General features: G+C 37.1%; 1 protein-coding gene across 1 annotated transcript; it reads right to left on the bottom strand.

Annotated features, from left to right (window-relative positions):
* Positions 1-2,180: 2,180 nt before the first annotated feature.
* LOC106827485 (tripartite motif-containing protein 77-like) lies at positions 2,181-13,590 on the bottom strand. The gene is made up of 6 exons (XM_070491513.1): positions 13,534-13,590; positions 9,159-9,254; positions 8,240-8,245; positions 6,409-6,428; positions 4,003-4,097; positions 2,181-2,674 (listed from the first exon to the last, which is right to left on the bottom strand). The coding sequence occupies exons 1-6, from the start codon at positions 13,588-13,590 to the stop codon at positions 2,181-2,183; spliced, it is 768 nt and encodes a 255-aa protein (XP_070347614.1).
* Positions 13,591-16,048: the final 2,458 nt, after the last annotated feature.

Genomic DNA, 16,048 nt, shown 5'->3' with positions numbered 1-16,048 from the left:
GAAGTAATATATTTAAATTTCTGCCATCCACTGCCTACACCTAGGATTCTTTCTAGAAATGTTAGTCATTTCTTTTTATTTTTTTAAAGATTGGCCCTGAGCTAACATCTGTTGCCAATCTTTTTTTTCTTTCTTCTTCTCCCCAAAGCCCCCCAGTACATAGTTGTATATTCTAATTGTAGGTCCTTCTAGTTCGACTATGTGGGACACCACCTCAGCATGGCTTGACGAGTGGTGCTAGGTCTGCGCCCAGGATCTGAACTGGTGAAACCCTGGGTCGCCAAAGAGGAGCATGCAAACTTAACCACTCGGTCATGGGGCTGGCCCTGCTGGTTATTTCTTATGATGTATTCTCATAAATATTTTCATGGGTTATTCTTGAATATAAAAAATTAATGTCACTTCTTCTTATAAGGGCACTGCCATGAAATAATTCACGTTCAAGAACATGTTCTAAGATACTGATTATTCTTACAATGGAAGGGAATGAGACACAAATTATTTAAACTTTACTTCAATTTAACTAGCTTTATATATCTCTCCACAATAAATGTTTGCTTGTTCTCCCTTACTGTTGTATTTCTTCATCTTACTATTTTTATTCTAATGTAAAATAAAATTTAAAAATAGGTAAGGATTATTATTAAAAGATTATGATGTTATTAAAATATATAGTACTATAAAATTGTATGTTCTGGGGGGCTGGCCTGGTGGTGCAGCAGTTAAGTTCACATGTTCAGCTTTAGCAGCCTGGGGTTTGCTGATTCGGATCCCAGGTGCGGACATGGCACTGGTTGGTAAGCCAAGCTGTGGTAGGTGTCCCATTTATAAACTAGAGGAAGATGGGCACAGATGTTAGCTCAGGGCCAGTTTTCCTCAGCAAAAAGAAGATTGGCAGCAGATGTTAGCTCAGGGCTAATTTTCCTCAAAAAAAAATTGTATGTTCATATTGCTTCTGTCATCAAATAATCCATCATGCAACTCATCTGTCATTAGACCCCTGGATTTTAGAACCACTTCAAATGCAATTTATCTCTTGAGTACTTTTTAATTTCCATAGCAAAAAGTTTTCCTGTATAATCTGATAAATATAAATTCAAGATATCTGTGACTATAGCTATCATGATTAAAATTACTGAAACCTCCCAGATGTACAGTCTTAGTATCTCTATCAATGTCATTCTTTTAAGATATGTATCCATCAATAGTTTGTGTCTCTGTTATAATTTGCTGATCCTACGAATTGGAAAGTCAGCCTAATTCACATCTTTATTAACTAATATTCCTCAGTATTCTAATTTGATTTTGGTTACATTTGGAAGGCTTTTTAAAAGTGATATAGCAAGTTTTTACTTATTACATTGTATATCTATTAACTAACTCACACATTTATTGCATGTCAATTATATCTTTTTTTTTTTTTTAAGATTGGCACCTGGGCTAACAATTGTTGCCAACCTTTTTTTTTTTTTAAGGATTGGCACCTGAGCTAACAACTGATGCCAATCTTTTTTTTTTTTTTTTTCTGCTTTATCTCCCCCAAACCGGCCCTGTACACAGTTGTATATCTTAGTTGCAGGTGCATGTCAATTATATCTTAAGCTTTGTGTTACCTACTCAGAATATATATGTACATAAAGCAGACAACCTTTGCTTATAATAGGTAAACTAGAAGGGAGGCCAATATTAGGTTGTGAGCTTTACAAAGAAAAGTACAAGGTGTTCTGAGTCCATACAATCAGGCAACCTCATTTAGTCCAGAAACGTTAAAAATAGTTCCATGAAAAAGAGATTTTAAAACTGAGACTTGAGGCAGAAACTTGATTTAGTGGATGCAGAGCAGGGAGAAGAGAATTCCAAGTCTTTGAGAAGAAACCTGTGCTCTTGCATTAAGCCATTAAGCTGAGTAAGCACACCCAGGTATTGTCTTACCTCCAGCTACCTTAGAAATCAAGTGAAAAGACAAGACACAAAATAAAGATCGCACAGTATTCTAAGAGAAATTATTTTTATTTAAAGAGAACTGAAACAAATTCATACACTTAACATTATCAGCCCCTCTAAAAATAGTCAATACATTTTATGAAGGAAGAGGAAGTTAAAATCAAATAGGCACTAAGTTAGTTCTCTTGGCTGTTACAACCTTGACCCACATGGTCAGGTTTCTGACTGGTCCCTCATTATGGGAGTCCAGAGCAAAGAAAAGGTTTGAGAGGAGACGAGAAAGAGCATGAGAGGAAACTACAAATGAGGGAACTATTGGCCACATTAACAAAGCTCACTACACCACATTCATAATCCAGGAACACCCCGACATAGCCTAGAGGCCTTTCTACATACTGAGGTAATAGTGGAGAGGAGGTAAAAAGACTGCACCCATTGTCCTCTTTGACACAAAAAAGTAGAAAAATTCCCTCTGAGTCAACAACCATGTCATTCCTCATTGTCCAAGAATCATTACAAAATCCAATGACCCAGTTCCAACAGTTCCCCACATTCACCTCCCAATAGTGTTGACCAGAAGTGAATGACTGGGTTCCCCATGCAAAAAAATATTTAGATCTTGTTGGATTATTGGCAACCTTGGGATGATCAGCACCAAAGAGAAGACACCGCAGATTTTCAAACAGGGGGATATGACCAGTGACTATTTCATTATCCAAGGAAATATACACTGCAAGAAGAAGGATACAGTCACGTTAATGAATAGTGTTAACAAATCCCTGATGGACGTGGGCTTTATATAGCATCTTGGTTTCCTAGCTTCACTGGAAATGGGCCAGGACAGTGAGCGAGAGAAGAGGTAGCTGCTGTAGTCCAAGTTATACTGGTCTGTCTCCCGAACGGGCAAGTCTTTTCTTTTTAAAGATTGGCACCTGAGCTAACAACTGTTGCCAATCCTTTTTTTTTTTTCTGCTTTTTCTCCCCAAATCCCCCCAGTACACAGTTGTATATTTTAGTTGTGGGTCCTTCTAGTTGTGGCATGTGGGACGTCGCCTCAGCATGGCCTGATGAGCCGTGCCATGTCCGTGCCCAGGATCCGAACCAGTGAAACCCTGGGCTGCAGAAGCAGAGTGCATTAACTTAACCACTTGGCCACGGGGCCGGCCCCACAAGCAAGTCTTTAACTGGGTAAAATGGGAGAAAATCATGAATTTTCTTGAAGTTATAAACAAGAGAGATATCATTAAACTCTGGGTATTTTCTCTGGAACATTTGAAATTGGGAAATCATTAATAACTCACAGTCAATTACAGAAGTAGCCTGCCCATCTCCTCAGAAAATGTGAAATGATGATAATAATTTATAATATAATAATAATAAATACAATATAATAAATATTATTATTATTATTCCTAAAGAGTGATCACTTTGCCTCAGACTGAGGGTTTTTAACTAAAGCACGTAAAAGTAAAATAAATTGAAAGAAAAATCAGTATCTTTTTTAGAAGTGGTTTCTTTGTGAGAAGTTACTGCCAGAGTATCTTTGGAGAAGGAAAGGATAAATCTAGTGAAATAAATTGTCAGCTTACTTTGTGGATGTTGTATATGAACATTCATTTTATGTTTTTAATAAAATTGATTATACAAACCATTTTTGCATAATGTGAATAAAATATGCTCTTAGTAAAGTGTATTTATTACAAAAAGTTTTAAAAACAAAAGTTAGAACAACCCAAGCATCTCGCTACCAACGATAACCACACCTACCTAAAACTTGGAGGGCACTGAATGTACCTGCAGATTTACATGCTTCGTGTGAACAGTTCACACTAAAGCTCAACATGCTTCAGGCACCAAATATCTTGGCCTACTGTTTACTTTCAGATAGGTTTTACAATCTATCATATTTGGCTTTTCTCTAGATATCAGTTAGTTTTTTTTCATAAAGATGAATTTGGTAATAAATGATCCCAGAAAAGAAACCATAGATTGAGCACTGGTGAAAGATTACTAAGAGAGGAGAATTTGCAGCTGTACCACCAAAAAGTTGCCTGTTACCTTGGGATCGGTTGAGCCTGTCTATCAGTCCAGTGATGGGCCATGAACTGAGCTGTGGGTCCACAGGTTGGGGCATGTGCAGCTGCACTGACTCACTCCTGCAAAGAAGGACATGTAGTTATTCTTTCTTAGCTCAAACATTTCATCACAATGATTCTATCTACGTCCTAAGGAAGATACTTCATTAAAATCTGCATAAGTAGGATCAAGGGTTATGAATGTAACTCCACAAACTAGGGAATGAAGGAAATGTCGATTAATTTTATGAATTAAAATAAATCCAATCCCACCTCCTCACAGTTCAATCCTAGCATGCAATTCAAATCAATCATGATTGTATCTGGTTCCTCTTAGCCAATCACAGAGCTATGCAAAATGGCCACAAATTGAGAACATTCAAGAAGGACATTTTGATTTCTAATCCACACTAGTCACCTCTGAAATGCTCATTGTCTATTTAACCACAGCAAGAGGTTGAGGAGTTTAGCTTGGACAGGGATGCTGCTTCCTAGGACCCAGCTTCACTTCGTGCACCAGACAAACTTTCCATTTGAAGTCAGAGACTGCCACGTGCTACATATGGAAGCCCCAAACCTTTGATGAGCCTGCCTATGCCTCCCGGCTCCCACTTGAAGCTTCTGTGAAACACTTAATCTCCCACACAATCTTGTCATGACTTTGGGCCACATCCTCAATGTCTTTTTACATTTCTAAAAATTAAAATAAGGAATGGTAGTTGTCTTCATGCAATTTTTGCACAAACCCTGCAAAGAACACCTCTGCCCAACTTCACCTTAAAGAAAACAACAAAACCGTTTCCACCTTTTGAGAAAGGAAAAATAAATATATTATGAAAGAGGTTATATTATCATAATAAATTATGCTCCCATTTCAGCAGCAGCAGTTGGATCACTATTACAAATCTCAAACCTTTAATATAGGGGCAAACTTACCTTTTCAATGTTTTCAAAATGCTGTAAAGAGAAAAACGAAAAGATAAAGTCTTAGTATACATCACAAGATTCATAGTGGAGACTTATTTCTTATTCCCAAGGGTGAGAGAACTCAAATTTCAGGAAATCATATCATGTACATGGAAACAGAAAGGGAAAATGAATTGTATAGACTCAAATTTCTCATTGTTGTCAGCTCCAGATACATATCCATATATCTTCAAACAAGCTTCTCTGTTGCAGTAGTTCAGTCGTTGAATGTGTATTAGCAGAATTTTAGAAGGAATTATTCTCTAGGATTTTTGTTACCTACTTTTTCACAAACCCTTGTTATTGTTGTGTATGGCAAGAATGACCCTTGGTCATTAGCTTTACCCAGAAATGTAAAACCCTTATCAAAGCATCAGAAAATATCATTCCAAACAGGTGATGGAAGCCAAAGAGAACATGGACTAATATGGACTATCCAAGCAGCCCGTGACTTTCCATTCCTCAGTCCTTACCCGCAGCAGTTCCATGTCTGGTTTATGGCACATTTCCTTGAGCTCCTCATACATTCCTCTTAGGAGTTTCCCCTTTAGGTCCATACTGTCTTCACTTTCCTTGAGCTGTTGCAAAATCTCTCTGCTTTCCTTTTCTATTCTCTCCAAGTGATGTTTCTCTTCCTTGTAGAGCAATTGACACACCTTCTGATATTCAGTGCGGATCATCTTCCTCCGTAGAGTCACATAACCCTGAAGTGACAATGGATTAATTAGATCACATATTCAGGCTGATTTTATCCATGTCTTATTATCTACTGTTTGTCTTCTGACATTTAGCAATTTGGTACATTCATTGAAAACAGAAATTTAGGGAATCTTTTATTTCCCCTACTCATTTCATTGTTTATCTAATTGCACCAGAAGTCAAAATCTTGACTCTAACCACATTCCCTCAAAAATCCACATTTTTGGGGCCGGCCTCGTGGCCGAGGAGTTAAGTTCGCAGTCTCCACTTCGGCGGCCCAGGACTTCACCCGTTTGGATCCTGGGCGCGGACATGGCACCGCTCACCAGGCCACGTTGAGGTGGCGTCCCACATGCCACAACTAGAAGGACCTGCAACTAAGATATACAACTATGCACGGGAGAGCATTTGGGGAGATAAAGCAGAAAAAAAAAGAACATTGACAACAGCTGTTACCTCAGGTGCCAATCTTTAAAAAAAAAAAAAACCACATTTTCTTAAAAACAGGTACTTGTGATTTAATAATTGTCTTATGTAGTATATCTAAATCCATTCAGTCTCTTTTATCTTCAGATACATTACCTACAGAGTGACTCTTTGTTTTCAGGAAATTATAGGAAATATTACTTCATAGAATAAGATAAGGCATTTCTAAAACTGTTACTTCCAGGGCAGCAAACTGCATGCAAACCACAACCTTCTATGTCCAAATACAGCTTGATGCTTCCTCTCCAAGACTATGCCCTCCACTTAGCTGACTTCTACGCTATCCTTGGAGACTCGGTCAATAGACAACTACCTCCCAGTATGAATTCCCTCCTTCTCACTCTTTTTTCATTTTCTCTTTCCCTTCATTCCTCTCAACTTTTAAATATGGTTTATTTTCTCACATTGTTTTGAAAACAAAATAAAACATCAGGAGCCAGCCCTGTGGCCGAGTGGTTCAATTTGCGCGCTCCGCTTCGGCATCCCAGGGTTTCGTCGGTTTGGATCCTGGGTGCGGACTTGGTACCACTCATCAGACCATGCTGAGGTGGTGGCGTCTCACATGCCACAACTAAAAGGACCCACAACTAAAAATATACAACCATGTACTGGGGGGCTTTGGGGAGAAAAAGGAAGAATAAAATCTTCAAAAAATAAAATAAAATGTCTCTTCCATTCCCAACATTTTAATGAAACCACACTCTTCATCTCACCAAAACCTCTTTTGCTGAATCCACATATTTTTATATGCATGTTGCTAAGAAGTTTTCATATTTCACCAGTTCTTCTTTCTATAAAACCCACATACTGTGGGCTTCAAACAAATCCCTCTCTGTTTACCTTCCATCATTTTACTTTTACCAGCTCTTCTTTCCTAGTTAACTGGACCCATTAGTACAGGGACTCCCCAAGTTATCTTTCCATGTGAAAACTTTATTCTTTTCTTTCTAAAAAATCTCATGTGGTATTCATCTATTACAACACCTAGAATATGCTGACAATTGTGAAATGTCCCTGTCCAGGCCAATCTTTCACATAAGCTCTGACCTCATTCATCCAATTGCCTACTGCATATTTCTGGTAGGATATCTCACAGAAACTTAAAGTGCAACGCTTCTCAGAGTAAGTTTATCTTAATCCAAACCACCTATACCTCCTCCATCTCCAATCTTAGTTATGCTCCAATTTCAAAGCAGAACCTATCTCATTTTTTCAATTTCACCCTTTTAACATTCTACATCAAACAAATCACATTTTCTGACATTTCCTTCCATAAAAAATATCCCTAGAATCCTTTCACTTCCCGTTATCTGTGATCAATCCACTCCTGATCTTTCCTTGAAGGATTTCTCAACTGTCTCCTACTTGAGTTCTTGGCTCTCATTTTGAAGTCTTCCAATCAATATTCTCTCTAAACTGCAATCTGAATGAAGTTTCCAAAAAAGTATGGTGATCATATTTCTTCTTTGCTTAAACTCCTTCTGAGTCTTTCACTTGTATTCTGTTTAGTTGAACTTCTTAGCATATATTAGATGAATCTTCAGTAATATCACACCTAATTATCTGTCTCCTTGATCTATGCTCCACTTGGATCCTTCTGTTCACCACACTAGTCACATGAAACCTCAGTATTCCAAATAAAGCTTTGGTTCATCTTACATACGGTTCCAGCACTTAACGTGCTTAACTGTACTACTCATAAATACATCACATTCAACTTTTAGGTCTGACTTCAAATTTCTGTGCTTTCACTCATTCTCCTTCATATCAGGGTCTTCACAATGGAGAAAGAAAGGCAAGTGTAGTGTGGAGAAATAATGTTTAGGCTGAGATGTGTTATCTCTTCCTAAAAAGCTATTTCCCCAAATAACCACGTGCCTCAATTTCTGACCTCATGCAGCTATCTGCCCAAATGTGATCTTCCATAGTACATTTATTCTGATAACTATATTTAAAATTCAATTTTTTCAAAGCTACTTTATTTATTTACCTTTCTCAAAAGCAATGATCACAATGGATCATACTATAAATTTTATATTTTGACTTGTGGTCTCCCGCCACTACCTCACAAGATCCTTGAGTGCAAGACAATCTGTTCCTTTTGTCTATTTCTACATTGGCTTAGAACAATTACTAAGACACAGTAGGCACTGGATATCTCAAAGGAAAAATATTGTAAGTTATATCTGTAAGGATATCACCATTAAATAATCAAGAGAATTTTGTTATAGCTCCTTGTCATTCACACAGCCCCATTCTGATCCCTTCATTAGGGGGGAGAAGTGTCTTTAACATTGTTTGTTCATGTATTTCCGTCAGGAAATCTTCACCTCTATGAGAAGAACATAGATGTACTTTTATTTCACCTCTCCTATTAGTAGCGTTCAATTCATCTTTTTGAATCAACAAATGATAGACTTAAAGTCATCAGCCATGCATTTTGGTCACATTTTGAACTGACCTGTGCTCCACTTCCAGCCATATGTCAGCACTGCCTCTCTTATAACACGTGTTAACCAGGATGAGCTTTGTAGAACCCCAGCTTCCTCATGATTCCTCTAGTTTCTAGTCTCCAACTCTCACATTTACATGCCTGATATCCCCATGAATTTCCAATTTCAAATTGTCCTTTACCATCAAAATAATCAATAAATATCTTTCTGAATATTCAAAGACTTTTTTTTACTTCTAGGAAACCCTGTGTTTATCGTATCCACTGATTATTATATCCCATGATGATAGTGATTTTTCTATACCTTTTGGTGTGTTATAGTGTTACCCAGGAAATAAAGCCTTTTAGCTTGATATTTTTTAGTCAAAATCCTAACAAAGGGACATACTTCTCGTACATGATTAGGTGGAACTCTTTTTGCTAATGGTTAGTCACACATAGAAGTCCACAAACATTACGATTTTAGCTCAAGTTCTTATTGTATAATCACTATGCATCCCAAGCCGGTGCTGAAGGAAACAGAGTCCCTTGCTTACCTCCCATGTTCTGATTTTCCTGATTTCTCTGTTTCGATTTCTCTGATTTTCTTGTGTCTTTTCCCACACAAACCTCATTTGTTTCAGGAGCTCTTGCTGCAAAAGAACCAGAAATGTGAGCATCAGAGAAGCTGATACTAAAAATGTCAGATCCTAACAGATGTAGAGGAGCAGGCACTGTAGAAAGATACATGGTCACTAAAGAGGGCGAAGAGCCAATGCATTTTCATTGTCAAGTATGGGAGACTTTTATAACCATGGAATAAACCTATGTTGAAAAGGGTGTTTCACCATGGTGGAAACTGGCCCTCAAACTTTATCACCTAACCAACTTTTGTTAAGTGAATCCTGTCTCTGATTTTAGTTGTTGTGATGCTAGTTCTTATCTCCCACTATCCTACATTTAGCTAAGACAGTGTTTCCAAATAGAGTCCATTAGAGTAGGGTTTTGCAATCACAGTTATAGTGGCCAATAATCGTTACTGAAATTAACAGATTTCTCTACCTTGATCTTACAGCTTCAATCACTATTGAACTACCACTTTGGTTTGAATTACCAATTTCAATCACGATCAGCATCAGCACTACCATCAACTCAAGTTGTTAAGATTTTAAATGTAAGTGCTCTAAGATTGAGGACATTTTCTTCAGAAGTTTATCCTAGTGCTTGACACATAATACTAGTCAATATCTGCTTTCTATGTCACATACATGAATAATAATCATCTTCACTTCCTTTTTCATAATCTCTCAGATAGTGGATAGCCCAGATTCAAACTCCTCTCCCAGACATTGCTTACCCGGTATTCCTCAGCAATCCAATCAATGGAACAATGTCTATGAGCCACATGCTCCTTAGATTTACAGCAGAGCAGACAAAGTCCTTGATAACCTCACAGAAGAAGTTCTTTGTTTTCAGGTGTATCTCACACATCTGTTCTGCAGAGCTCAGGAACTGGTATGGTCTTGCCCGTCTGGCAAGGAATACCTGTGTCCTCAAAATAATATTGGTTTTAAAATTCGTTTGATGTGATATTTCCCTGCACACGGGGCAGCGAGGAGGATGTTGGGCTCCCTCCCAGCAGATACAGAGACAAGGCAAACAAAAGCTGTGGCCACAGCCTATAGTGACTGGGTCTATGAAATAATTCATGCACATGGAGCAAGTAAATTGATTCTGGAAGACGTTGGAATCCATGTTTCTGAGGAGAGAAAAGAAAAGAAAGAGAAAATTATTTTGTCATGGGCCTTGAAAGAAGTGCATTTTCAAAATCATTAAAAATACTAAGGAGCATGAGAATTATCTACTTGCTGTTCGTACAAATACGCTAGTGTATTGTATATAGCAGGACAGGCTATGTGTTTCATATTACAGATAAAGGATGCTGAGGAACAGAGAGTCCTCATGAGTCAGCATATTGATATGTCAAACAAGGCCTTCCTATCAGGGTTCCAGCTCCCTAGTGCAATTCCAATTTTGTTTATCTATGTCCTCTCTTCTAAATGGACCTGGGAATCAGTAGTTCAGATCCAATCCCCAGCCACAGAATGTGGGTCATATTTCACCTAAAATAATCATCCTTATCCCTTTGCCAGTGACTGATTACATGGCCATTTGACCCTATTTGGCCAATGAGGTTTAAGGAAATCTTAGTAGGAGGATCTTTAAAAGGTTTATTTGCTCCTGAAAAGAAACATAAAGAAGAGTCAACTGTTTTATGTTCCTCTGGACAGTGTTTGAATGATGCATGAGACTGTCATTTTGTGACCGCAATGTGTACTTGCCCAGAAACCAGAGCATACACCCTGAGCATAACATAGAAGTGGAAGACATGGGTCTTTGACAATGTCATTGAGGCATAACCAACTCTGGGACTGGCAATCAATAAATGGAAGAGGAATTAAGGAAATAGAAAATTCATTTTACAACCGTCATAATTAATAATATATTCAGGCAAGAATCATGAATGGATGTGAAAAACCCTGGTAAAACAGTATCAGCCCAAAGATTACTTGTTAATAAGTTCCTCACTTTGTTACCATCAAGTAATATGTTAAATTATTCAATTAAAAAATACATACTTTCAGTCACCATAGATTGTGTGTAAATGTTTTCTACAATTATATGCTAGCTGTTATCTTCTCTGCCTATGAGAACTTGAATGAGAGGTGTTGCATATTTCCAAGGCTGAACATTTATTTTTGGTCCACAATACATGAAGTAAACAATTGCTTTATTGAACAAGTATAAAATTAGCTTTAAGATACCTCTTTAAAAAAATGCATAGCAATGAGGCTATGATGCCTGCAGATATATTTCTAAATAAAAGCTTATGAGGGGGATTTATGGACTTCTGAGTGCTGACCACAAAATCTTTAATGATATAGAAAGCCCTTCACTCAAACATGCCCAAAATGAGGGGGTAGTTTGAGGACAGGGAGAAAGTTTGGATTAGCCCTGTGTAGGATGGGTTGTAAGGTGGCCAAGAATTCATCATTGAATATAATCATTTCTAGATTGATAACATTGCTGATGGTAATACTAAAATCCTAATAGTATAAGGTAATACTTATCCTTTACTAATTCTCAGCATTGGATTGGCTCCTCTTATCAGGATTACCTATCTTAATCTCCTCAACAATACCATTAACATTTCCTATTTTTACCAACACTTAATGATGAGGAAACTTGACATAGTTTAAGTAAAATAAGTCACCTGTCTAAAAATCACACATTGAAAACATGATTGATTCAGTACTCAAATATAGATCTTACTGATAGAAAAAAACACTAAACTTCAGTGTCCAAGATTAACGTTAAATCAAGCCACATTTACTGATCTCTAAACTCTACTGACAGTAGTCTACTATAAGAAGTCATAGTAAAGAAGACAACATTCTGGTAATCATTCACGCAGAGTTTGACAGGTGATATAAAACAAGTTTTAAAAAAGGAAATTGTTGGGCCTGGCCCAGTGGCTAGCAGTTAAATTCGCACACTTGCTTAGCAGCCTGGGGTTGGCCAGTTTGGACCCTGGGTGTGGACTATGCACCGCTTATTAAGCCATGCTGTGGCAGGCATCCCACATATAAAATAGAGGAAGATGGGCACAGATGTTGGCTCAGGGGTAATCTTACTAAAAAAGAATAAAATAAAATAAAAAGGAAATTGTTATAATGAAGAAACGTGTAATGTGCTGTGGAAACAGAAGAAAGAACCCCCCTACTGTTTTACCATTGCTTACACAACCATGCTAGACATACACTCACTCAATTCATACAATCAAATTTACTTGTTTTAATGGCCTAGAATATTTTGTTAGGAACATCCTCTCCTCATATTCTATCTTATTTTTAATACAGAAAGTTGATTCACTTGAAGCTAAATGTTATATAGTTTGTTCAGATCCTACCTATTACCTTCATTGCGAAAATTTCAAAGCAATTGAACTTATCTCCTATATCAACCCTGATACATTCAAGAAATTAATGATAAAAAGAAGAGGTTAGCAACACACTCATAAGCCAATCAGACTCATTATCTAGAATTCTCACTCTCTATGAAATGATGTATACCTCAAGTCAAAATGACTATCAGCAGCAAATGACTATTGCGTTTTAAAATAAATGGATTTGGCTCACTACAGAGTTCTTATTTTCATCCTAGGTGAATTCAGAGAGACGTCCCACATCTATAACTTCCTCATATTAAAGAGTGTCAGTTTTCTGTAGGTCTCTCCGGTTCACAAACAGTCTAAAATCTAACTCTGAAAACTGAAATCCAAGTCTGAAACTGAAAACTGAAGACACATCATTTTAAACTCTCAACCTAACATGAGTTTTTTTTGAGTAATACAGCACATTGAATAGACCAGTATTCTATGTAGACCTGTTATACAAACATGTACATATATATACATATAGATAGCATAATATGAATCGCTCAGTAGACATGGATACATGAATTACTACCTATGGCAACATAATACAATTAGCGTATATTTATTGCACCACCTAAAAAACTGCAAGCTACCTGGTGCCAATTATCTTCTGTACCCTCAGTTATACATGAACCATCAAATTACACAAAAAATAAGAGGAAAAATAATCATATTAATCATATTAACTCATAAAATATGTAGAAAGAAGAGAGATTGCAACTATATAATGGAGTAAATTTAAATGCAACCATTTCTACTACTAAATTCTTTGGGAACTACCTAAACAAACAGACATATGGATTAAAGTTCCTATTTTTAAGGGAAAATTACTTTTATGTATATGGAGTACTCACCTTTGGGTACTGTGAATGGATTTTTCCATTCTTGTTAAATAGGTAATTCTCTTAAATTCAGTTCAAGGATTAGATGCTCACTTCCTGGTAGCGGTAAATTTCAGAAGTCTCCGCAGCCCAGCCAACTCCAAAGACCATGGTTCTGGAGAAGAGTGAACTTGGCTCTTTGCATGATGTTATATAGATTCTCTGAAAACCACACCCATTTCCTCAAAGAGATTAAGTTACCAAATCTTTGAAAAGGTGTTGGTATACATGATTAGATTTTTGTAGAGTGGGAAACACACCCTGATGCCAGTGATTGAATTAAAACTTTCTTAAATCTACTTAATCAACCTGCCACATCTAATCTCTAGTAAGAAGCCATGCCTTGAGTTAACCTATGTAATCCATAGATTTGTTCTTTCTAAAGTGTGAACCCTCGGGACCAGCCCGGTGGCACAGCAATTAAGTTTGCACGTTTCGCTTCTCCGCGGCCGGGGGTTCCCTGGTTCAGATCCCGGGTGCAGACATGGCACCACTTGGCAAGCCATGCTTTGGCAGGCATCACACATATAAAGTAGAGGAAGATGAGCATGGATATTAGCTCAGGGCCAGTCTTCCTCAGCAAAAAGAGGAGGATTGGCAGTAGTTAGCTCAGGGTTGATCTTCCTCAAAAAAAAAAAAAATTCACCTGGATTTCTGTTTCCATCCAAGATGGAGTAACAGGTACATCATTATCAAATTGCTCAAAATCAGTGATAAGGAGAAAAAAATTATAAAAGATCATTTGAGTGAACTTTAATTTATATATATATATATATATATAGTACAAATGTACATGTGAGAAGTTTATTCAAATGCTTTAGCTGACAGTTTGACTCTTCTCATCTCCAGAAGCCTCTGATGACCATGAGTCAAGGCTAGATTTTGCATCTGATGATTTCCTCTTTTTGTAAATTGTAATCAACTCAAGTAGTCCAAGGGCAACACCTACAACATCAGTAATGGCAAGATCTCACACAGAGTGAGTATATGAGGGCCATCCTGAAATGGGAACAGATGCTTGAGTCTGCCCAGTAGGGCATGTGGGATTCTACTCTATTCCCTGCCCTGGCTGCTGCTCCTGCCAGAGGGTGACTCTCCTTCTGGATATAAAAAATTCCATGCCATATATCACAGGAAGCATCATGTTCAATAGTATGGTTCTATATGACAGGTCTTTCTCTAATCCTGTCCACTAATAGAAATAGAAAGGTTAAATTCAAAAATAATGATAACCCAATTGAAGGTTAAAAGTTTTTTAAATACTAATTAAAAAACCTGAAAATACTCATTGTTGATGAGGATATGGAGAAATTTGGATTCGAATCCACTTCTGGTAGGAATGTACATTGCTACAACCACTTTGAAATGTGGTTCAGTAGTATCTTCTACAGCTGAACATATGCACATCTTATGACACAGCTGTGTAGATAGCCAAGAGAAATGTGAACATGTGTGCACAAAGAGGCATGTACACGAATGTTCACAGCAGCATCCTAAGTAATAGCCAAAAAAATGGAGCAACACAAATGTCTGTCAACTGTAGAATTAAAGTGTCATGTATTTATGTAAGAAAATACAGCAACAAATGAACAAACTATTGCTATATGCCACATCATAAATAAATCTCTCAAATACGGATTTGAGTGAAAGAAGTTACAAACTCAAAAGATTGAATAATAAAAATCAATTAATTTAATCCATCACACCAAAAAGCTAAAGAAAAATATCATGTCATGATACCAATAGTTACAAAACAAGCATTTGACAAAATCCGTCATTCATTCACAATTAAGAAAAAGAAAATCTCTCAGCAAACTGGGAATAGAGAGGAGCTTCCCCTACTTGATAAAAAACATCTACAGAAATCCTATAGCTAGCAACATACTCAATAATGAAAAACTAGTTGGTTTTCTGCTAAAATCAGAGACAAGGCAATGATGTGTCCTCTCACCACTTCTTTTCAACATTTATCAAAACTCATAGAATGTACAACACAAAGATGAACTCTAAAGTAGAATTTAGTTAAGAATAATGTATTACTGTTTTAAACTAAAGTCCACTTTAGAGTTCATTCTGTACTGTAAAGATGAATTATAATGTTGCACACGTGAAACATATGTTATAAACCAATGTTAGCTCAATAAAAAAATAAGGTATCAATAATGGTTCATCAACTGTAACAAAAGTACCATAGTAATGCAGAATGTTAATAATAGGGAAGACTATGGTGGTGTGTGTGTGTGTAGGGTGGTCAGCAGGCATATGGGAACTCTGTACTTTCAACTCAGTTGTTCTGTAATCCTAAAACTGCTCAAAAAATGGCTTATTAAATGAATTAACTTAAAAGATGGCATAATTATCCCATTTATATTAAGTTCAAGAGGATGTACATAGTGAAAGAAGAGAAGATAGTGGTTACATTTGAAGAGGGGTTACTGGGAAGGGGCACAAAGGAGCCTTCCCCAAACATAGGCAATGTTCTAGTTCACGTGATTGGTGGTGATTACACAGGTGTTTTCACTTTTACAAGTTCATTAAGCTGCGTTATGATTAGTGCGGTTTTATTTAT

The sequence above is a fragment of the Equus asinus genome, chromosome 20, assembly GCF_041296235.1.
Source record: "Equus asinus isolate D_3611 breed Donkey chromosome 20, EquAss-T2T_v2, whole genome shotgun sequence".
NCBI lineage: Eukaryota > Metazoa > Chordata > Mammalia > Perissodactyla > Equidae > Equus > Equus asinus.
Note: the sequence above shows the minus strand (reverse complement) of the source record. Positions and strands in the feature narration are given on the sequence as shown.